Source organism: Artemia sp. Qi Xiang Cuo, chromosome 16 (genome assembly GCF_049724085.1).
Source record: "Artemia sp. Qi Xiang Cuo chromosome 16, ASM4972408v1, whole genome shotgun sequence".
In the NCBI taxonomy this organism is placed as follows: domain Eukaryota; kingdom Metazoa; phylum Arthropoda; class Branchiopoda; order Anostraca; family Artemiidae; genus Artemia; species Artemia sp. Qi Xiang Cuo.
In genome coordinates this window covers 11473501-11499151 of record NC_142809.1, presented here as the reverse complement: position 1 = coordinate 11499151, position 25651 = coordinate 11473501, and the positions used below count along the sequence as shown (strand labels likewise).

Genomic DNA, 25651 nt, shown 5'->3' with positions numbered 1-25651 from the left:
TGTGAACACGATCGTCAAATATAAAATTTATATTGTATATTTGATTGTGGAGTGGGGGAAATATGGAATAATTCATTGGGCATAGAGGATGAGTGCCAAAGATGGTAGCAAATACGTGATCAAGAGGCACAGGTTTGCCACTACGAGAGAAGCATCTCTTGATTCCCTGCCTCCGTACGTGGTGATAAAGGAGACACGGGGGTGATGGAGTATTTTTTTAAAAAAGGAGGAGCTAAAGCACATTATCGAATCGAGGACGACTAGTATACCATTTGGTTCATCAATATAATTAGGTTCTGGGAACATATTTTAAAGATGCCACGGGTGCGGTCACTTAAATTAGCTCATTTAGAAGCTCCTAGAGATGTTCTCCAACTTCACGACCGTACCGGGTAAAGAATATTTTACAAGATTGCGGAGCGGAGGAAATACTGAATGATGGACTGGGTATAGATAATGAGATGGCAAAGAAGGCAGGAATTGTTTTGTGTAATCAAGAAGTGCAGGTTTAGCAGTATGAAAGAAGCCTCTCTGATTCCCCTCGACTTGTTGGGGTTGTAAAGGAGAGATGGAGTGAAGATATTTTTTTAAAAGTGAATTTAAGAAAAGAGGAGTTAAAGTATGTTAATGAATTGAGGGCGAATAATACACCACTTGGTCCAAGAAGAATTAGGGAAGAGGTAAAGGAAGGGTGGTCTTTACTTTTGCCCCATGTGTGGAGATATAAATGGGACCGTGGGTCATATCATGGGTGAGAGTGAAGAATTGTGAAAGGAAGTGTATGGAGTAGGTTTGATGAAAGATGACTGGTGTGTATAATGAAGGAATTTAATTAGTTAGAATTTAATCTTTCATTTGGCATTGCTACGGCCCTAGGGCCGTTAGAGGAATAATAGTTATTATCATTATTTTTACTATAACAAATTTTCAATATCAACCTGAAATAACCCAAAAGATGAAATGATCCCTTTAAAAAAAAAAAAATATATTAGAGTTGAGTCGTAATTTAATCAAAAGTGTATTATGAAAGGCTTCGAATTTGGTGGCATTAAAAGTAATCTACTATCTGTAAACTTCTATAAACTAGTCTTAACAACTTCTGCAACATCTTTGGAGCAATCAACCTGCAAAAGATGCCCCACCTCTAGCGCATCTAATTTTGCTAAAGACTACTATTTTGGCCCCATTCCAAGAAATCTTTCAAGAATTCAAGACATGCTTCATGCTGTCGCTGCAAACTTATTTGAAGAGTAAAAAAAAAAAATCCTACCCCATTGTCAGCAGGATCATACCCCTCTTTTAACCTTTGCCCCTTTGCGAGCAGGGAACGAGCCGACCTTAACTATACTCCAACAAACGAAACGCAACCCAAAATTACCGGGCTTCATATACCAAGAGCTGTCGTGTCGTTCGCCCCCTTATTTTACTCAGTATTCTTAAGAAAACGGATTAGAAAATAATGCTTTAGTTTGTTTTATGGATTTATTTATTTACCTATAATCGTTGTACTGTTGATTCAACTGTATTTGTGAATTACCTGCGCTAGGGTAAGCCATTTTCGTTAATAACACATCTCTCATCATTCATTCATGTATATTATCGCTAAGAAAGGGTTTAAAGACATATTTAAGCATAACGTCTACGATACTTTAAACACTCAAATAAAATAATGACATAATTTAATTGATATTATAATTTAACTAATCTTTGTACATAAAATCGACGTGTCTCGATGTCCTTTATGCATTACTACGCTGTTCATCCGATCGCCAAGAACTCTATGAAGTTGTTGAATCCACTCTTGCGAGGGTTTTAAGCATAAACCCCCTCAAATCCCTCTTAATACTTTTTGTTCCGACTGAAATTAGAGACCCATCAACAAAAATACTTGACAATCCCTGCCACCCATATTATTCTGGATATTCAATTGTATTACTTTGTCATTTTTATTAATCAGTGGGCGCTAAAGTTTCCGAATTCCAATCAAATGAGCTCCATCCAATCCAAATCTTATACGACTACCCTTTCCACCAGGCATAACTTACAACCCTTGCCCATAGGCTCTAGTGTATTCCTTTGTTTTAATTATCAAAATTAAATAAAAGTACTTTTAGGACTAGGCGCAAAATTAAAAAAAGCGGGTAAATAATTAAAAACAAGCTAAAAACATAGAGCACCAAACAGTTTCAGAGGGTTCGGTTTCCTTTGAAAGTCCTATCTCTCTTCGGGAATAGACCAATGTTCGGGAATTATCAATGTTCGAATTTTTACGAACGAAAAACGTTGTCGAACTTAAGTAATTAGGTTTTCCAACTAATTTTCATGGTTCAACGTCGCAGCACTGGTGAAAACGTGGCACTACCCTAAAACTGCATAAATGTGAAACAACAAAGAAAAAACTTAGAAAAGCAGTTTTTAGGTAAAAGCTAAGATAAGCCCAGGAGACAAAGACAATGGTTTTATTTTGATGTTCATGGTGCTTCAAATCTTTCCGCATATTTCTTGCCTTATATATTTATAATAATATTTATATAATTATTTATATTTATATAATTATTTATTTATATTTAATTTATTATATATTTATAATTTTACAATTATATTTATATTTTAGAAATATAATTTTATAATATATTTACAATTAATTATTTATATTTATATACTATATTTATATAATTAATAATATTTATATACTTACCATTCGTCTCGTCATTATAATCTGCTGAGTCCCACTGTTCAATGTGTTTGGCAATCTGTTGAACTCCATCTGAAGCTCCATTGATATGCCTTGGACATTCGTCTAAATTTGTTCCTTCTCTTCGACTAAATGATAACAACAATTGATGCAGATGTCTTAACAATTTCAGTCTACTGAATACTGCGGAGTTTGTCTCAAACTGAAATTTCAGACCAACGATTAGCTCCAATACTATTATGTAAATCAAATAACTTGAAATAATAATCAAACGAAGGATATTTTATATACACAGTAAAGATATAAATATAATGAGGACAGAGGAATATCTGGTGGAACCTGGTGTAATCGGATTTTGAACCTATTGGAGGGTTCAGAAAGTTTGACCACAGATAGTCAACTCAGTGGCTCGCATTTGTGGATCATCTGGCAGAGGATGATCCCCAATATGGTCCGAGGAAGTCTACAAGATCATCAATGCTGGGCAAGGTGAAAACACATGACTCTAACCACAAGTAAAAAAAGGTATTGCAGGGCTGGTGGCCATCAGCCCTCCAATATTCGGTAAGCATAATTGATCTCAGAGTATATAGATTGCTCAACATGGTCCACTCCAAGATAATCAATACTGGACGAGGTGGAAACACCTTAATCCTGCCATAAGTAAGTAAACAAATAAATACATATAAATAATATATTGACTGACCACCAGCGCCGTATATTTGTCTAGCATAATTGATCTCAGAGCACATAGATTGCTCAACATGGTCCAAGGGTGTCTCCGAGGTTATCGATTCTGGGCGATACGGAAACGCCTGATTCCCACCATAAGGAAGTAAGCAAGTAAGTAAAGGAATGAATAAATATAAATAATATACTAGCCAGAGTATATACGCAAACCTACAAACAAAGCCCGTGACTTTTCAAATTCCCAAATAAAAAAATTGCTTGGAAACATTGCGACTGGCATGGGAATCGAACCCAAGGCATGAAGCAGTGGTGGCCAGATTTTGCATAATTTATGTATAGGTATTTCTTTACTGCATACAGAAATCCTGTGTTTAATTGTTGTGCAAAAAGAGGCTATGAAAAAAAACTGCCAGGTGTGCCTGTTGGTCTCAAAGATTGGAATGGAGAGAAAATTCTTGCAGCGTCTGCAGTATTTTTGTTTGTTTTGCACGAACAGAAACTGTCGACCGAAACTGAAGCTTAATTTTATGATAATTTCAGACCGAATCTAGACTTTATGTTACCTGACTCCAAATGACGCAGAGCCTTGTTCAATACATAAGTCCTTTCAACAGAAAAGAGAATTTGAACATTCGATTCAGATCGACATCGATAAATAAAAGCGTTGTATCTGTCGACGGGCCGACGTTAATATCGTCTTTTGATGACACAAAAAATCATGTTCTCTTTTCAATGAATAGAAAGGTCTCCCATTCTGGTTACCAATGCAAAACTGGAGAGAAGATAGTTAATATTTTGAAGTGTAGCAAAAATAGCAATATTTTTGGCTGAAACAGAAATTGTTTGTTCTTCTCTGAATCAACAGGTGCAATTATCAAAATATATTTTTTAATATCTAGGGGGAGGGGGATTGTCATTTTTCCCAATTTCCTCAATTTAAATGCAAAAAGGCATTTTCCAAAGAAAACGCCTCAAAAAGGTATTTTCAGAACTTGGGGGGGGGGGGGGTAAAAAATTTAAGTGACTAAGACTTTTTTATTGGGGGGGGGGGGCAACCAGGCTTTTTTACCCCTGATATCTGACAAGTTCATTGGTTAGTACGATTGAAGTACGATCTTAGATTAAAATTTTGAGCAATAAACAAAAAGAGCCACATGCGTTTGACGCAGCTCACATTAAAGAAATCAGACATAACTTTAAGCCAAGAAGTGGTACTAAAACTGAATACTGGTACCGTGTAATAATTTGTTTAAAATCCTCGCAAAAAATCTGACGTTCAATTTGCCCTTTTCTGTCAACACAATATCAAAAAACGTAGGCAAATAAATTTCTAATGCACTATAGCTTCGATATTACTATCGACAGAACAGTCTTGTATCAAACAAGGCTCAAAGTGATCTCCATAGGTCTTTTCCGTATGGAGGGTGCGAAGAACAACCATTTACAATAAATATAAATAGAATGCAGGGCAACCATATATTTGGGTCTAAAAACATGTGTTCTGAGACCGTCTTCGTATCCACCCTTTGCGGTTTTCTCATCCCTATAATGCAGTCCAGAGAAAAATGCAACTTATCTTCATTTACTTTTAAAATTTCAATCGTATCTGGAGCATAGTAATATAGGATCTTTAGTTTAGACATAACCAAAAAACAATTCTGAGAACATAAACAGTCGCTTGCCAAGAAAAATATACGTTGACTCTCCATTTTTTAGTGGGAGAGTTGAAGTCCAGTGGAACCTCAAAACTTTTAAGAATTTTACTGTAATTTTGTAACACGACATCTATATCTACAGAAAGCATAGAAACGTAAAGGGTCTGTAGCCTTTGCCTGTGGCAGCACGGTGGATTGATACCCGCTTGGCAATACGGGGCCTGAGGTTTGATTCCTGCTGCCATAAGCTTGGGCAACAGGTTTACTACCTGTCACTGTAAAAAGACCCGGCAACTGAAACGTCAGCAATAGCCCGTCGACGTCATATGCACAGTTACTTTGCCTGAAAAGATACAAGCTAACCCCCTTTTTTCTTGTTAAAGAGTCGGACTGAGGTGGAATTTCAAAGATTTTGCTTTATTGCATAATTTCATAATGCGACATCTATAATATACATTTTGGTCATACAGATAATAAATGGCAAGATTATACTATGTCTGATTCATAAATGATGATTCAGTAACAATGGTAAGTTCAGAAACACGGGAAAAACGGTCTCCCTGTCTGTTAAAAAAAAAATTGCTTAGCCTGGAAAATCATTACCGTCGAAATTTTTTCCAGTAAGGAAAAAAAATCGAGTAGGCCAATTTTTCCATCTTAAAAACCATTATATTACAATTAGCATTACATTCTATTCCCATATATCATTCAGATTTCAAATATTCCATCAATGGCAAGACTACATCCCATCTGCATTAGGACACATCCAATCAAATTCTAGATTCAAAAAAGCTGCAAAGCCTCCAAACAAATGGTAAGAAAAAGTGATCTATCATGAGGTCTGAACTAACCATTGCAAAAAGCACATACAGAATTTCAATTAAATAAATACAAAACCAGTTAAAAGAAACCGAATGGATTATCTCATTCACTATCCTTGGGGAAGCTTATTTACTTTTCAATGTTACATTTTTCATGGTCAGATTCAAATGTTTTATCTTTTATTACAAACATATTTATTGGTTACGATTCCATAATCTAAGATTATGACGACTGTAAAGACCGTACACTGTAAGAAAAGCCAGCTGTAAGAAAAGATAAACAGGAAAACAGTAAAGCATGGGGTTTGGATTTACCATTAATGAAAAAAACTTGCAGGAGTTGAATCTGAATGAATTTAAATCCAGTTTTGAAAAACTGAATAAATCATCTCATTCACTATCCAAGCAGAATCTCTTTTACTTTTTATAGTTACTTTTGTATTTAAATATTCTATCTTTGCATTTTATATTTACTTTTTAAATTTAATCATTGATGAGAGAAATTTGCGGGAACTGAATCCAACTGAATTCAAATCCAGTTTTGAAATATTGAGTGGATTATTTCATTCCCCATCCAAGCAGAAGCTCTTTTACTTTTTATAGTTAGTTCATATTCAAATATTTTATATTTATTTATATTTACTTTTTAAAATGTTGATGTCAAGATTAAGATGTTCTGTCCTTCATTGATGATTTTGTAGACATTTTTTTTATGAATTAGCTTCTAAATATAACATTAAAGACTTCCAACTTCCCGGGAGCGTTTGCTGGACTAAAATATGTATAAATTTTTGCGTAATTAAAGCTGTCACTAGTGCTTACAAAGCTAAGGGGGATTACAAAGTTAAAAGGGATTTACAAAATTAATAGGGACTTATGGAGTTATTCTGTAAAAACCCAAAATAAATAATAGGCCACCAAATCCGTCGAGCCTGTCGTCGATAGAAATCTCCGAATTTGGGCCTCACACTACTTTTTACGTTATCCTGTTCTAAATAATGAGACTGAAAAGACCCCCCCTCCCTTCCAGAGTCGATTTATGGCGTTCTGGCGTCTAGTATGATTTCCAGCTATTAGTCGCAGAAGTAATTCGCAAAAAAAAAATGAAAACAATCCTAATGTAACCAAAGCTCTCGGGAATGACATAGTATATCCCTGGTATCTCCTCCAAAGCTAGGCCTGATAGCAAGTCCGTATCTGGGGGTGGCGGGTAGCTGGTTTGGATATACAGGTGTCGGTATATAAATTTCCATACTTTCGTATACTAACCTGTTTCTGTAATTCCTCTGAAAAACCCTCTGAAGACTTTTGTTTACTTCGTCTAGTGATTCGATTGAATTCTTCTTCTACTTCTTTTAACATTCCAATGACTTTGGCATCTGTTATCTCATAAGGCAGTTTAAAACCATAAGTAATTGGCTGAAAATCTTCTTCTTCAAAAACAGCTACCCTGAAAACGAATACGCAATTCTTTTCAAGGTAATTAATATAGTGCTACTCCGGAGCATTATGTTAGAAATAAGTTGGCAACGGCAATCCAAAGGCTGGTGTGTGACATTTTTTTCAAGCTGAGATTTGTTAAACCTGTCTATATATTATTGGGTTCACTACATAAAACCCACATTTTATTTTTGCTTTCCAAAATACAATGTTTCCTTTTCTCACTTGCGGAAAGCAATTGTGAAAATAGTAAAAAAACTGTCAAATAACAAAAATTAGCGGGGAAACATTGCCAATTTATCAAAAATACGCAACGCTTCTAATACCCACGAGTTTTTCGGGGTTTTCTCAAATTTCCAAACAAGAAAACTGAGTTCTCCAAAATCTCCCAGGGGTTTAACGATCCGTATTTTGTGCTAACGTTTGGGTATTTATGAATGTTAACTTTTGGAGATACTTGAGAAAATACAGCAGCTTTGCAGCATTATATTATTTCATTAAATCTCAAATAATGAGCTCACTTGATATTTAGTTTTACACAGAAATCATCAAACATTCTGTAAGAAACTTAGGTCAAATGGAAAATTTTGGGTAAGATTTTTTTCCTCCGACTTTTGGTTTAAGCTTGGTCTGGTATAAGAATATTTGGTTTAAGTCTGGTAGAACATGGATATATGGACTTCAGTTTTTTTTTTTTCACCATCCAAAACATTCTGAATTTAAGTTGAAGTGCCAAGGGCATTCAAATAAACACATTCTATGCTCCCCGAACACATCTAAATTCTGTTCATACCTGAAAACTGCAACTTTCCAGTATTTTTTCTTTTGGTAGTTCCAAAATTATGAAGCTTTTAGGGCAGTATTGAACTTAGGTCAGTGTAACCATATTAAAAATAGTTAGGTAAATTTGACAATGCGTTTCTTTAGCAAAAAATTCAATATAACAAACTGTTAATTCCTGAAGACAACCCCGCATCAAGGCCATACCCAGAATTATATTTTGGAGGGGGTTTTACTCAAAGATTTTTTCGGGGGGGGGGGGGGGTGTACACGAAAAAACCTTAAAAAACGCATACAAAATTGGTTTATATCCATTTTTGTTACGTTTTTATGAGTCGGACAAGCATTTTGGGAGGGGTTCAAACCCCTCTAGCCCCCCTCTAGGTACGGTTTTGCTACACATTCAATGGAAAGGTAAAGCTTCTTAGGCTCTTAGGTGCCATATATTTTTAGCTCATTTTTTGCTGGTATCTCACCAAAGTTCTTTTGTTTAAATTTGGCACCTGCTATTACCAAAATTTACACTTACCCATCCCTACACTATTAGCACTAACGATAACCTTAAGTCCCGTCTTAATTGGTGCAATAAGGGTAATAAAGATTCTACACCTTAAGAAGCTTACACAAAAAGACATGTTTTGATAACACCTGCACCATCTAAAATTGCATAACGCAAACGGAAATCTTTTCATTGAGACATTAATTCTCGGATATTATTTCTTAAAATATACATTGTTGTGTAAGTTTCAACTTAACCAATTTAAACAATCAAATTTAATTTTCACTGTCCTTGGTTCGAACCAAACTACCAGATAAAATGTTTATCCATCCGTACACTATCAGCGCTAAGGATAGCCTTAAGTCACGTCTTAATAGGTGTAATAAAGGTCATGAAGATTCTAAATCTTAAAAAGCAAACACAGTCAAACACAAAAATTAGAAACACAAATTTGCTTTGTCTTTACTCAGGCACAACAAAATTAGACCACGACTCTTCTCTCAATCAAAACAAATAGCCGTTATGAGCAGGAAACAGATCATGCCTGAATTTTTGTTTGAAATATACCTTGTCTTATTGTTACTATCAATATGAAAAATTGAAAAGTATGCCACTTTTAAAGCTATTCCAGTTATTCACAATATTAACCAAAAATGAATCATGCTTATTACCGTCTATTTGGCAATTAAAATACCACTACCCTCAGTGGTGGTTCTCGCCTCTCTTGCGCCCAAGGCAAAATCTTGACAAAAAAATTGCCTAACAAAATTTTCATTTGTTGTCAAAATTAGAATACAAAATATCATAGAAAAAAATACTAAAATTAATTACACTTGGTCTACTTACTTTTATTTTCAAGGCTTGGTGATGAAAATATGGGGAAAAACGAAAATTTCGGATTCAATCTGCTTATAGCCTACTTATTGCCAACTGCGCCCTCTACTTTATTATAATAAAATAAAATTTCAAAAATTACAAAATGATAATAACCATTAGATTATTTATTTGAGATTTTGCACCCCTAAAATTTCTGCGCCTGGGACAAGTTCCCCCTCAATCCCCCCTAAAAACGCCTCTGACTAGCCTACATCAATTGAGATAAGGATTTATAACTAGATAATCGCCATTTTAAACAACTAACCTTACAATTATATCCCGAACTAAGTCAACAATTTTGAGAAGACACAAAGATACAGCTTTTTGGCATTTATCCACAATTGAATATGGTTGATGCAGGTACAAATTTGTAAACAAGGTTTGAGCTAATCCATTGCCTTCTAACCACGTGACCAATGAGCCAAGGGATGCATCTATTATATCAATTTGATTATCTAAAGCTATATTGTCTAGAGGAAGTACTCCTGCCTGTAAAAGAAATACAGATCACAACCAGTAACCCCATGTCACAACCAGATTAATACAGTGCTCAAAATTTGAGCACAAAAATTTTAGTGTTACCTGTTACCATCCAGTTATCACTTGGTAATACCATATTTTAGTATCTGGACATTTTTTTTCCGGGGAGGGGGCGGGGGGTGTCGAGAACAAAAGTGTGAACGTGGACACAGATAATTTCAAACCCAAGACTATAAACTTTAATGCTAGTATACCAACAGCACTGTTTATATAATTAGCAGTATGATCATTCCCTATCTCACCCATTATAATAACCCGGACCGAGGTGCAAGTGCTCCAGAGAACCTATAAACATAAGCGACATTAGATCTTTGCACGGGTAGACAAGTCAGATCTCTCTTGAACGCGAAACTTGGCTTCAACGTTGGAACACTAATGTTGAAGAAACTAATTTTAAATTAATTTATTCCAATACATACATGAAAATCGGTAATTAGTAGTGCAATGTTATTATTAAATGTTTTTAGGAATTAAAAATAGGTTTCGAAGTCTCAAGTTGGTTTCAAAGGCATTTTGAGAAAGTTTCTGCCAAAATACGTGTTCCAGGGTAATTGGACCGCTCATGGCATATCAAATGAGAGGAGCTGTTTGTACGCGCCGATATACATATATATATATAACTTTACGAAAAAGAAAGTTTTTTTAAAGAAAAGTAAAGACCATTTTAAACATAAGATCAGTAGAAATAACAGCCTACAATAACTCAAACTCAAAACGACCAGAAATTATTATTAAAGAACAAAAAAGGAAAGGAGAATAATTGGTATGGCTGTAACACTGCATATAAATCGATATCGCTATCTAAATTCACAAAGTGCAAAGATTTTTAAACAGAGGTGTTTATTGTTTAAAGTTCAGGAAAGGTCTGCCCATTTCATACGAAAACATTGATTGAAAACGAAACTAGTCTTATCTCGGCTCTCCGCCAAAACAGGTAACTAGACTTTTCAAGTATCACAGGAACTACAATCTGAGAAAATAAATATCACGACGTGAAAACAAAATGATAAACCATCCAGTTGCGCATCCAGAGGGTGGGGGCAAGGGGTACCCCCCCCCAACGTAGTCTAAAGTAGAGTAATTTACCTAATTAACGCAAGTTTGCATTAATTAGACTTGCTCCTAACGTACGTTTATCGGATCAACCTATTTTGCCCCCCCCCCCTAAAAAATCCCGGATCCACCCCTGAAACCATCACACCTATTCCACCAGTTATTAGAAGAAGAAAAATTCCTTATTTTCACAAATTTAAATAGGAAATTAAAATAGGATCAACCTATTTTGCGCCCCCCCCCCCAAAAAAAAATCCTGGATCCGCCCCTGAAACCATCACACCTATTCCACCAGTTATTAGAAGAAAAAAATTTCCTTATTTTAACAAATTTCATCAACCCCCCGCCCCCTTTTTTATAAAATACTACATAGGCCAATCAGGTGAGTCCACTGTATATAAATAAAATATTGTCATAATTTTTATATAAATTAAGTCATAACTTTGAGATGGGACAGTTGCAAACCACTTGGCAGGCTCACCAAGTTTTTTTCTGCTTTCGCAATTACGAATAATGCACTTTCTAATCATTTCTCATTAATTGACGCAAACACTAATCCATAAGTGCACAAATAAGTGGGAGGAGCTTTTTGTTCGCACCGAGAATGAAGAGCCAGAAATCATCTGCGGTAAACTTACTGCTAATTATATAAACTGTGATCAACAGTAACAAACCCAACGTAGGTGAATACTAAACCAACATTGACATAACCAAGATAGTGCATGCAAGTCAGCCAATCAACTGTAAACAGTTGAGACAAGGGTCCTGAAGCTCTAAACACGAATCCAGCACCTTCATCAGGAAACGAGGCAATGGACTTGCCACTTTATACACAATATTGTAGCTAGCATTCCATAATATTCTTGCTCGGGATCTCCCACTATCCATACTATTTTGTCAGAATTTAGATGGTGTTTTAAGCATTTTGCCGCACACCTAGTGTCATCTAAGCGTATTCCACAAGAAAGCACAAATGTAAAAGGTTTTTTCAAATGTAATACCATATTGATAATAAAGCTTTCATAAAAATCAGAATGTTTACTACTTCACTTAAAAAACACAAGTTAGCTAATTTTGTGAAGAAATTAACTCTTGAAAGTGCTCAATAATGTCTCAGAAAGACGTTTCTTTCTTTCCATCTAGCCCCTACCATGCAGGGGCTACAGTCAATGACGTATGCAAGTTAAGTGTGCAATATTTTGTTATAAGTTAACTCTTGAAAGTGCTCAGTAATGTCTCAGAAAAACATGTTTAAGCTTGTAAAACTCATTTTTCGTGGCACGACGTTTCTTTCTTTCCATCTATGCAAGTTAAGTGTGCAACATTTTATTATAAGTTAACTCTTGAAAGTGCTCAGTAATGTCTTAGAAAAACATGTTTAAGCTTGTAAAACTCATTTTTCGTGGCACGACGTTTCTTTCTTTCCATCTAGCCCCTACCATGCAGGGGCTACAGTCAATGACGTATGCAAGTTAAGTGTGCAACATTTTGTTATAAGTTAACTCTTGAAAGTGCTCAGTAATGTCTCAGAAAGACATGTTTAAGCTTGTAAAACTCATTTTTCGTGACACGACGTTTCTTTCTTTCCATCTAGCCCCTAACATGCAGGGGATAGAGTCAATGACGTATGCAAGTTAAATGTGCAACATTTTATTATAAGTTAACTCTTGAAAGTGCTCAGTAATGTCTCAGAAAAACATGTTTAAGCTTGTAAAACTCATTTTTCGTGACACGACGTTTCTTTCTTTCCATCTAGCCACTAACATGCAGCGGATAGAGTCAATGACGTATGCAAGTTAAATGTGAAACATTTTATTATAATTTAACTCTTGAAAGTGCTCAGTAATGTCTCAGAAAGACATGTTTAAGCTTGTAAAACTCATTTTTCGTGACACGACGTTTCTTTCTTTCCATCTAGCCCCTAACATGCAGGGGATAGAGTCAATGACGTATGCAAGTTAAATGTGCATCATTTTATTATAAGTTAACTCTTGAAAGTTTTCAGTAATGTCTCAGAAAGACATGTTTAAGCTTGTAAAACTCATTTTTCGTGACACGACGTTTCTTTCTTTCCATCTAGCCCCTAACATGCAGGGGATAGAGTCAATGACGTATGCAAGTTAAATGTGCAACATTTTATTATAAGTTAACTCTTGAAAGTGCTCAGTAATGTCTCAGAAAGACATGTTTAAGCTTGTAAAACTCATTTTTCGTGACACGACGTTTCTTTCTTTCCACCTAGCCCCTACCATGCAGGGGCTACAGTCAATGGCGTATGCAAGTTAAGTGTGCAACATTTTGTTATAAGTTAACTCTTGAAAGTGCTCAGTAATGTCTCAGAAAAACATGTTTAAGCTTGTAAAACTCATTTTTCGTGACACGACGTTTCTTTCTTTCCACCTAGCCCCTACCATGCAGGGGCTACAGTCAATGGCGTATGCAAGTTAAGTGTGCAACATTTTGTTATAAGTTAACTCTTGAAAGTGCTCAGTAATGTCTCAGAAAGACATGTTTAAGCTTGTAAAACTCATTTTTCGTGGCACGACGTTTCTTTCTTTCCGTCTAGCCCCTACCATGCAGGGGCTAGAGTCAATGATGTGTGCAAGTTAAATGTGCAATATTTTGTTATAAGTTAGCTCTTGAAAGTGCTCAGTAATGTCTCAGAAAGACACGTTTAAGCTTGTAAAACTCATTTTTCGTGGCACGACGTTTCTTTCTTTCCGTCTAGCCCCTACCATGCAGGGGCTAGAGTCAATCACGTACGCAAGTTAAATATGTAATATTTTTTTAAGAACTAAATCTTGAAAGTGTTCAGTGATGTCTCAGAAAGGCATGTTTAAGCTTGTAAAACTCATGTACTATGTAGCTATGTAACATACATAGCAATAAACGTATCATATCAAACAGAAGGAAATTTTGTAACACATATTTTAATCAAAACTGCTAAATAAATAGTACTCAACTGATGAGATAACTCTGCTACCACTAAAAATATTATTCTTGAACTATAGATGTAAAGCCTATTTGAATTAAGGGGACCCCCCCTCCCTCAACCTCCTCCCTTTTTTAGGCACGGCAAAATGAAAGCATTTTACCATGCAATGTAACAAATATAGCTAGTTGGTAATTGCAAGGATTTTATTTATTATCAATTGCCTTTCAAAACATTTAAACTGGAAATGTCTTTAAATAAATGATATTAAATTAGCCCTGAAATTCTCCAATTATAGCAATACAAATCCAACTTGAAAAATTAAAACAAAAATTCCAACTTTGGGATGAAGAGTGAGTTGTTAACAGAAGTAGTACCCCCCCCCCCCCCACACACACACAAAAAAAATTATACAGAGTAATTCCCGTTTTTCTCAAATTTTAGAACTATTTTTGTCAAGTTACTTAAGACCTCTCAAGGACAAGCCCTGCATGTCCTAAGGGTTCAATACATATTACAAAAAGAACTAAGGATACCTCAACAGCTGTTTCAAAAGTATATGGCACATTTTTTCCAGTATTACACAACATGCCTGCATCCATTTTGGGATCCATGATCTCAATGGCAGACATTGCTTCAAACAATCCAAAGGAGCCATCATGAACTAATTCACCAATTTCCAGTTCTAAAAAAAGTAACAATTAGAGAGCATTCATTTAAGCAGAATTAGTTTTAATTTACTTAATGTTAAATGTTTATAATTAATGAAGATGCCAGATGTTGCAGTTTTGTCTACCTGAGAAGATCCTGTGGGTTCTTAGCAGCTTTATTGACTTGCATTATTTTTGTTATTACTTTTTGACAGTGATTAGATCATAATGTCAGCTTGAAAAAATCAGAAAATTTTGTATATAGCCTATATCTATATTTGGGCATTTGGAGGGGAGGACTGGTATGCAATTGTGATGTTAGCAATTATTGTGCGTGGAAAGAAAATTTAATAGGGAATCAAACAGTGTATTTTAGTGATAATAACCAAAATTTTTCTTAATTCTACCTCTATGTCCTGATACCCATTCTGCTTCAATTTTTTTTGTAGAGCTTAGTGGTTGATATATAGTTGGTTAAATGAGTCCTTAGAATACCAAAACTATCATTATAAATTTAATAAATCTTCCTCAGCCTTTGAAAGCACCCACATTCCATAGTCTTACTTGACTCTTGTCTTAACTATGGCTTCTACCATTCTAATCTTGGTTTGTGGATACATCTTCCTATTCTTCAACACTTTCTCAACTGCAAAAAAAAACAAAAAAAACTGTGCACCTTGGCTATTCTACTTTTTATATCTTTATATTTACTAATAATGCTACTCCAACAAGTCAAGTTATCCACTTGATTAATTTTCATGCTACCTGACATCTCCTCTTTACCCTAATTCATTACTATTCTAAGCAACGTGGTATTTTTCACGTTATTTTCTAGACCTATTTTTAGGGTTTATTCTAGACCCTAAACTCCCCGAACACCTCCAAAATTCATTCATTTTTGCAGGCATTTTTATACACAACACTCAACTTATCTGCATAATCAAAGTCTAGGAGATTTTCATCTTCCACGCACTTCCATGGCCTATGCAGTTCTCATATAACACAAAGCAATTTTGCCATCTTAAGCAAACATATCTCTTTTTTTCTGTTTTTACTTGTTGACCCTGAAATTCAAATCTTGGTCTTCAGGGCTTGTAATAGCAATTTATATATATATATATATATATATATATATATATATATATATATATATATATATATATATATATATATATATATATATATATATATATATATATATATATATATATATATATATATATATATATATATATATATATATATATATGTATATTTTATCTTATAACTTTGCATAATCCTGATTTGTAAGGTGTTATGATTTGTAAAACTCCTTCCTAAATTTGGAACAACAAACCCTGGTAGGGTTAAAAATCCAGCTGAAATCATAAGAATTATGTCTTCAGAATCTAGATCCAAAGACAAACAGGACTACAATCCCGAAATTAAGGAAAAACTATTTTTCCAAAATTTTGATAAGTTTTTAGAAAATCCAGATTCAAAAAAAAACTTAGATATAAGGAGTAGAGGTAGGAGCTTAACAACACATTCCCAGGTTATATTTTAGGAACAGGATTCTACCTGAAAGTTCTATTTGCCTAACAAAACTACTTCCTGAGGTGGTAACGTCTCTCATCTTGCACCTCGCTGAAATCAGATTGCAAAAGATAAATGTAGACCTTGTCTAATATTTGACTCCCATTCAAAACTTTTTTTCAAATACATTAATTACTACCATCATAGTTATAACCACGCATTGCAGAGCAATATGATAAATCTTGACCAATGGATTCCTACCAAACAAAAGTTGTACAACACAATTATTAAAAATATTCAATGATTGGACACGAGCCCAGGAAGAGTTCCTTATTCTCCCTAAGTTGATATTTTTCTAATTGTTATAAGAACATGCAAAAAAGACATCAAACTTTTAGCCGTTTCAACCCTTTGACTCTCCAAAAGGTATCATCAGATATTCAAGAATCCATTGTCCTCAGCTGTAACCAAGTCTTCATATCAGTTAAAACAAACCAATCATCCCAATTGAACTTCTTAATTCTATTGATGGGTTGTGGGAAGTGCGGGTACTTGAGTCACCTTTCCCCAGCAGTTTAAGACTTATAGGCCGGCTGGTACCAATTCGGTTCTTCACGCTCACTTCCAGGGTTTGTTGTTCCAAATTTAGGAAGGAATTTTACAAATCATCACTAGTAAGTGATGTAATCAGACTAGTAAGGAATTAGGGTAAAGAGGAGATGTCAGGTAGTATGAAAATTAATCAAGTGGATAAATTGACTTATTGGAGTGGCATTATTAGTAAATATGAAGACATAAAAAGTAGAATAGCCAAGGTGCAGTTTTTTTTGGGGGGGGGGGCATTACTACTACTACTAACAACTCACCGCAGCACCGAGCCACCTGAGGCCAAGACAGCTACGCACGCTTCTCCTCCACCCCAAATCTATGCAAAGCCTCCCTTTTTACACCCGCTCACGAAGTTCCCATTTCCATTAAATCTTTCTCTATGACGTCCTCCCACCCCAGACGAGGACGACCTGCTTTCCGTTTAGCCCTAAATGGTTGGCCGAAAAGAACAATCTTCAACAATCTGTCATCCTTCATCCGCACAACGTGCCCTAACCACCTCAACCTTTCTTTCATTATAGCCCTAGAGAGCAGTATTGAACCACATTTTTCGTATAGACTATTGTTTGAAATACGGTCAGTCAGCCGGGTACCCAGAACAATCCTTAAGCAATTTCTTTGGAAAAAATCTAGCAAATCTTTATCCGCTTTACGGAGCGCCCATGCTTCACAGCCATATATGAACACTGTCATCACTGTAGCTTTCCAGTGTTATAATCTTGATTCGTAGACTTATCTTCCTCTTCTTCTAAACTTTTTTCAACCGTGAAAAAACACCTTGAGCCTTGGCTAATCTACTTTTAACATCTTCACTGCTCCCACCATCATTACTAATAATACTACCATGGTAGTATTACCAGATCAATTTTACCTGCCGACCAGATCAATCTTTTCATTACCCAACGTCAAATTTTCTTCTTCACTTATTCCTAGCCTTAGTGACTTAGTCTTCTTAACATTAATTCTCAAACCTATTCTAGCACCCTGTACTCGCAAAACCTCTAAAACTTCATTCATTTTGCTCACACTTTCAGCTAGGATGCTTAAATCATCAGCATATCTAAGTCCAGGAGACTGTATCCTTCCTATTTGATTCCGTGGTATCCCATTGCCTTTCCTAAGCTCCTAAAGACAAAGTCCATCAAAATAATCCATATAAAGGGGGATAGAACACAACCCTGCTTAACTCCTGATTTAATACAAAACCAGCTGCTAACCTCATTTCCTACCTTAACCGCAGCAGCGTTATTCTCGTATAGATAGATAGATAGATCGTGTATTTCCAAATCCATATACACACAAAAATTTATGAAAAATAAAGAAATCACAACAGAACAAATTATAAAACATAGCTTAACGTGATGCATAGCAAATAATATCTAGTTGTAATTTGTCGAAAAGCTAATTGTAGTTTTACAATGTAATTAATAATAATTAATTATAAAAACTTTTCTTTACTTCTAATCCCTTCTCTATGTACGCACTAACACAAAAAATTGTGGTTGGATTACTACTTTGTAAAATACCAGGAAGCAGCAAAACAATCCCAAGTAAGTAATTTTCCCTTAAATCAGAGAGCACCGGGCACTTTCGGAGGTAAAACCAGCCCTTGCCAAAACTGAATTTCTTGACCCTCTAAGATAAATCGTACCTGGCTTACTAAATTTGTTGGTAGATCCCGGGAACCAAGACCGTCCTTCCATAAGTAAGGCATTCCCACTCTTTCTAGTAGTGACCTAATTTGGGATGGCCACGACGTTTTCGAACCATAACTCAACATCTGATAATAAGCTGCTATTACCATTCTATCTTCATTACACCTAATGAGCTTCAACCAAAATCTAAGAATCAAAATAGACCTACGTAGTTTTAACGAAAACAGGCCAATATCACCTTTCAGAATCTGTGAATGAGTTGTCTGATGTAATCCAAACAGTCTTTTATAATACTGGAGCTTGAGGGACTCCACCTCCTGTGCCGCTTCTCCGCCCCAAATCTCTGCTCCATATTCTATTACTGGTAAAATTTTTGTATTAAATATTCTTTTACGCATTTTTAGGTTTTTAATTCCCATTATCGTCGGATTTCTAAAAATTGCAAACATGACCACTTTGCCTCTATTGATTATTTCATCAACATGACTCTTAAAACTTCCATTTTCCGATAAAACAACTTAATTTCCTTTTTTTAAATAACAACTTCACTCTTTTCAACATTCCGCCTTAATTTTTTCATCTGCAAATATTCTTTTATGAGACTTAGAAGTGTTTGAAGATCTAGTGGTGTACTAACCGCCAAAGCAATATCATTTGCAAATAATAAAAGTGATAGTTTATGGGTAACTTTTGGAGCCCATCTATTCTCTTGAAAACCAACGAAATCATTTATAAAAATATTAAACAATTAGGAGAAAGAGTACTGCCCTGTTATACTCCAAGCTTAGTATTAAAAACCTAAAAAACCTGTTACCAACTAACACGATTCCACTCACTATATACATATTCACTATCAACCTCACAAACAAATGAGGGAGGCCAATTCTAAACAGGGCATCCTTCAATAGGTCTCTGTCGACACTATCGAACGCCTTGTGGAGGTCCAGAAATCCCACATAAAGACAAGTTTTTCCCTTTCCATATTTATCAATTAAAGCCATTAAAATAAATATTGTATCTACCGTCCCGTACCCTGTCTTAAAACCTCCTTGTTCTTCATGTATTATATTTTTTTATTTAACCATTTAGAAAGCCTGGTATCTAGTATTTTCTCCATTACCTTACTTAAAGCAGGGACAAGCGCTATTAAACGATAATTCATGCGCAACTTAGGGTTTCCTCTCTTAAAAAGCGGCATAAGCAATGATCTCTTCCACTCATTTGGCCATTGTCCTGAAGTTAACACCTTATTACAAAGAAAACAATTATCGACATAAAAATTGAATGCAAATTCTTAAATAACGTTATTGGTACACCATCAACAACCGCAGCCGAAACTCCTTTTAAATTCTTGAATACAAACTTAATCTCATCGTTACTCACTTCACCTACTAAATCATAATCATGTTCCTTCATAAGATAAACAACCATCACTTGGGTATGTGCTACCTCTTGTATTTCTGCACAATCACCTTCCAAGCTTTCTAGGTAACCAGGCCATGAATTGGCGTCTGGAGCCACCTGGGTATCTCCTCTTCCATTTCCAATATCATTCCTTATATAACCCCAAAACTTCTTAATATCTTTATTTCTAAAATCATCTGCAATATCCAGTTTCTTCTGATTCTCAAACTCTTTTTTTCCTTTTTATTAACCTTTTATAATCTCTTCTTTTATCTTTATATTTGGCTAATCTTAAACTTTGATCTTCAGCTCTATCACATTCTTTTAAATGACTCAATAAATATCTGACCTTTTCCTTCATTAACTTACATTCCAAATCAAAATATCGCTCATTTTTTTTCTGCTGCAAATTATTTCATTTAACTCCCATAATTATACCATGTATATCTTTTCTATCTTCTTCTAACGCTTTCAACTTATTTCTTACATGCAACTTCATAAGCTCCCTTTCAGATGTTTCAAAATCGTTATCGGTTAAATCATATCTAATTCGTTTTCCTAAGCCGTCTAATCTAAGCTCTGCATTACATAAATTTCTAACTCGAGGACCATCATCCTGAAGCTTCCCAGTCTTCAAATCAAGCTTAATAGCTCTATGATCGGATCCAACTAAATCTAGTATATAACACTTGGAGTTGGGCCCGAAAGGCAAGTAAACTCCCTGGGCCCGAAAGGCAAGTAAACTCGCCCAGACCCTTATCATTTCCAAACCTTCCATTCGCAATGATCAGACCATGTTCCCCACAAAGCGCCAGGAGCTTTCTTCCCCAAACACTAATTACTATATATAGCACTAATCACTTTAATGTATTTGTCTAATATACCATACAAGGAAAACACCTCTACTAAAGCTCTTCTATCAACAGAATCGAACGCTTGCTCTTAATCTATGAAACTGAAGACTAAAGGCGATTGAAAACGCAGGCACATCTCAATTATTAACCTATGAGTGAGAATTAGACAGATAAATCCTCTACCTTTTCTAAAACCGCACTGTTCTTCTTTTAAAACTTTGTCAACGGCATCTCTCAGTCTAAAAATTATCCTCTTACTAAGTAATTTACTACCTACAGAAACCAGGCCAATGCCTATAGTTACCACACTGACTCTTATCACCTTTCTTATAAAGTGGCTTAATTAAGGTTTTCCTAAAATCATTACGTACTTCCCCTTTTTCAAAAATCATATTCATAATCTTCAGTAACTTATTTCTAACCTCCAAGCCACCATATTTAAGAAACTCATTTACCACCCTATCAGCACCTGGAGCCTTATTATTTTTTAATTCTTTTAGTACTGTCGCTAATTCCTCTCCACAAAACAAATCTTCCTTCACATCCAAGGTATCACAATCTTTTTCATTTTCCTCTATATCTTTTCCTACAACTCTATCTCGGTTAAGCAAATTCTCAAAATGTTCGGTCCATCTCTCTTTAATTTTTTTCCTTATTGCTAATTGCGGCCCCATTCCTATCTTTAACTGGGCCAAGTCCGGTTTGACTACTCCCTCTCAATTTGTTACCATACCAGTACAATATTTTACTATTATGCCGTCTAGCTGCATCTTCCAGATCCTCAGCAATTTTATCTATGGCCTCAAATTCACACCTTCTTAATTCATATAACGGTTTATCTCCTTTCATTACCTTCCTCTTATTTTCATATGATCTATCACTCAGATAATTCTTGTACAAGTCCTTTCTCTTTTCTATTAAACATAAAGCTTTTTCACTAATATTATTAGCTGCAGTTCTAACTTTCTTCCCTACGACACATTCAGAAACTTCACAAATTATTTTTCTAAAATTATTCAAACAATCTTCCACATTGTAAATTTTCAAACTCTGAAGTTTAGTATTCAACTGTTCCTGGAAAGTTTCTCTTAAATTCTCATCCTGGAGTCTACCAACATCATAACTTCCCGGGAGCTAGCTATATCATTATATTTGATACCTTTATGGCTTGGAACATGCTGGAAATACATCCGGTTGCCTTTAGCCTGAAGGTCCAGAAGCTGTCTTCTGATGATGAATAAGTCCTTATCATTGACAATTCTATTATTTTTTTTCAGCAACATCATTGCCGATTTGGAGTCAGAAAGGCAAAGAAAGGCTCCTCTATGATGCTATAATTTATGAGAACATCTAGGGCCAAGCAAATGGCACATAATTCAGCTGACAAAATGGAAGATCCCAAAGGAAGGAGTGAAAAAAGGTTAAGGACCAGTGGTGGAATATATACTCTTGCTCCAATTCTCTCACCCTGAACCGATCCATCTGAATAGATTTTCCTGTGATAAGGGTACAACTTCGAAATCTCTTCAGCCAGAATAGTCTGAATCTCGTGTTTGGGAATTTGATTTTTATTTATTGGAATAAGTTCTGCTTGACAAATACGTGCACTCATTTCCCAAGGCAGAGTTCAGTGAATGGGTAGGCAGGCAAAGAAAATTGAATTGAATTTGGGACCTCCAATTGAAACTGATTCCAAGATGAATGGTCATTGGTGCAAGCTGCCTTCAAAGCAAAGGTATGATTATATACAACATGCTTACTTCCATAAGCTTGAATTCACGAGAAATATTTCTTCCGTTGACTGGATACTTTTTCCCTTAGGGAAACCAAACCAGACAGTCGTTTTAATTTAGACAGAGGAGTATGCCTGTGCAAACCCAGAGCAATTCGAATTAGGGCTTTAAATGCAGATGAGGAACGAATTGAGAAGAATTGGATACCATATTCTATATTAGATCGGATATATAACTCATAAAAATCCGAAATAACCTTAGGGGGACATCCCCATTTACTTACAGCAAGTCTTTTTAGAACAAAAAGTCTCCAAATGATCATGGAATTAAAAGATTAATATGTACATGCCATAACAGTTTAGAATTTATCCATGGCCCAAGTAGCTTCACTTAGCTGCAATATGGAATTTCGCTAGAGAAATTTAGAAATGGATTGGGAGGATCTCTTGAGCAATTAGCAAATATAATGGCTTTGGTTTTACTAATTGAAATTAGAAAACCAAAAGCTGAAGAGAATCTCTGAACTAATCTTATATCCTATTGAATAAGGCTTTGAAGAAGTACAAGTTCTTTTCCAGACTTGCAAATAATCAAATCATCTGCATAAAGGCCAAACAATGAGTGAGATAATTGGAATTCTGAAACATACAAATTGAACAGAAGAGGACAGTTTGTCTCTCCCCTATACTCATTAACTTCGACATAAAAACTTCTATAACTTAAAAAAGACTTGGTGAAACATAATTAAAGAGCATGGAAAATCAAGGCTAATTAAAAAATAAATCAATTTATTATTGACAACATTTCCATAGGCATCTGACCAGTCAAACAGGACTGCCATTGTGGCCTGTCAAATTTTAAGAGAATTGAAAGCATCAATTTCAAGGCAAGTGATGTTATCCACATAGCTATGTCCTTTTCTGAAGCCTGTTCGTTCACTTAGAAAAAGATTATTAATTTCAACAAACCACTCGATTCTTGATAGAATAAGCATTTCAAGGACTTTACTGAAGGCTGGTAAAACATATACAGGTTGGTAAGACTTGGGGTCACTAGATGAGTAAGAAGATCTTACAGCAGGAAAGACCCAGGCAATCTTCCAAGCATCTGGGAACTTTTGGCTTGACCAAACAAGATTATACAGACTTAAGAGGGCAGTATGGAAAACCTCTGGTTACTCAAAAATCAATTTGATATAAATACAGCAATGTCCTGGGGAAGACTTGATATTAAGGGAATTGAGAGCTGCATTAAATTCAACAAGGGAAAATGGTTCCATCAAGGACCTTTTATACAAAGACATGTTAGGAAGGGTACAAAATGGACGTCGAGAGTAATGAAAATCCGAACAATCAATTTTATAAATATCTAGGAAAAATTTTTGCTTTCATCGTATCTGAGGGAATTGGAGATCCATCCTGCATTATATCATATTTATGGTCGACATTAGACTGCTTACCACTATTGAGTTGGCTAATGAAGTTGTGAATCTTCGAAATTGGGGTTCTGAAACCTGCAGTATACCTCTGAAACCCAATATACCTGGCTAAATACCTGCACTAAAATTGGACCATGTAGACTGTTTAGCTTTCTTACATACCAATTTTCTTTAGCATGTGATTGCTTATAGGAAATTGCTGTAGATGGAGAAGGATTCTTTTGAAACAATTTATGTGCCTTCCTTTTTACCTGTACTGCAACCATGCACTCCTCATTCCCTCAATTCTCGAGTCTCTTGAAACCCTTATAAGAAATTGGCTTAATCATGGGTATGGAAGATTTAGCTGACTGTAACAGGATGGATTTCATGTTGGACTCAATAGCATTCATATCAGAATTAGTTGATATAAAGCAAAGATCAGCTTCCTTCAAAATTTCCCAAAACCAGGGCCAATTACCTTTGGAGTTGTTGGGGTTTGGGAGAATAGCATACATTTTGAATTAATGTTAGAATTGAAGAATGATCAGATTGCAGAGAGGGAACCTTTACCATCTGAACTTGATCATAATATAAAGAAGGACCAAGTAGCAAGTCAATAGTAGAGAAAGTATTAGATGAAATATTCTACTGGGTTTGAAAATTAAATGGAATGAACATCAAGGTATCCGGAATATTGGACAAAATATTCTCAATGCCTCTTCCCACTTTGTTACTATAGGCTATTTGTTCCCAAAGTGGGCTATGCACATTGAAATCGCCAAAAATAAAAGGACTATTTCCTAAAAGTTCAGATTCCAAAACCTTTTGGATATCATTGTTTCCACATGGATTATACAATGATTTAATGACAAGATTACTACCATTAGCCAGGTTAAGTATAATAACTATAATATCAATTTCATCCCTATAAAGAATTAATGGTTGAGGCGAATGAGGGATTGAATCATGAACAACAATGGCAACTCCTCCTCCCTTTCTATTGGTAGATCTATCATCCCGGTAGCACTTGTATCCAGGCATTTTAATTTTCTTAAATTGATGAGGATTGGTCTCTTGTAGACAGATAATATCAATTTTAGAGACACAATTCCATTGTAGGATCTGTAGTTTAATTGCCATGGGTTAACTTGAATAGGTGGCATGCTTTATATTTGGTGAGAATTGAAGATAAGTCCTTTCCTATCTCATTAAAGATGTAATTAGAAAAGTAGTGTTTAGCAATATCTTTAGTTGAAGTAGCTTTAAGGGCTTTGGGCAAATTTGATAGGATGATTTGATCCACTGAAGCTATATATTTAATTAGTTTTGTCCATCTCTATTTTTTGCAGTGTTTGCTTGAGAGGATATATTAGGTGATTCTGCCACTCTTTCAGCCCATGATTTCTGACTAAATCTAGGATTTTGGAGGGCTGGGTTTGCTTTGATTACATTAGGGGGATCAACACCCTGCTGAGGGTTGGATACCTCAATTGGAGATAACTGATCCTGATTTTGGTTATTTTTGGGAGAGCCTGGCCAAGGGCTGGGTAAAAGAATTGAGTTTGCTTTCTTATCCTCATTAATTCTTGGAGGTGATGGTCCTTTGGAAAGCTTAGAAAGGTCCATAGCAGCTAAAGGAAATGGGACATTTTCTTGATGGGCTATCCTTAAAACTTTGGTCCATTGGATGTATTTAGGACACAAGTTACAATTTGTAGACTGGTGGTCACCTCCACAGTTGATGCATTTAGGAGCTGTAGAGCATTTAATTTCACTAGAAACACGGTGATTACAAAGGCAATTGGGGCAGATTGTGTCAAAGGAAGAGAA

At 35.4% G+C, this 25651-nt stretch overlaps 1 protein-coding gene across 1 annotated transcript in view; it reads right to left on the bottom strand.

Moving 5' to 3' along the window:
- Positions 1-25651, bottom strand: part of Naa35 (N-alpha-acetyltransferase 35) — an 85614-nt gene that overhangs the window by 33489 nt on the left and 26474 nt on the right. The window contains exons 2-5 of the mRNA XM_089102178.1: positions 14518-14666; positions 9722-9945; positions 7131-7311; positions 2699-2897 (exon numbers count right to left, since the gene is read on the bottom strand). Of these exons, the coding sequence (XP_088958304.1) occupies positions 2699-2897; positions 7131-7311; positions 9722-9945; positions 14518-14666 (753 nt within the window). The remainder of the gene's footprint in view (positions 1-2698; positions 2898-7130; positions 7312-9721; positions 9946-14517; positions 14667-25651) is intronic.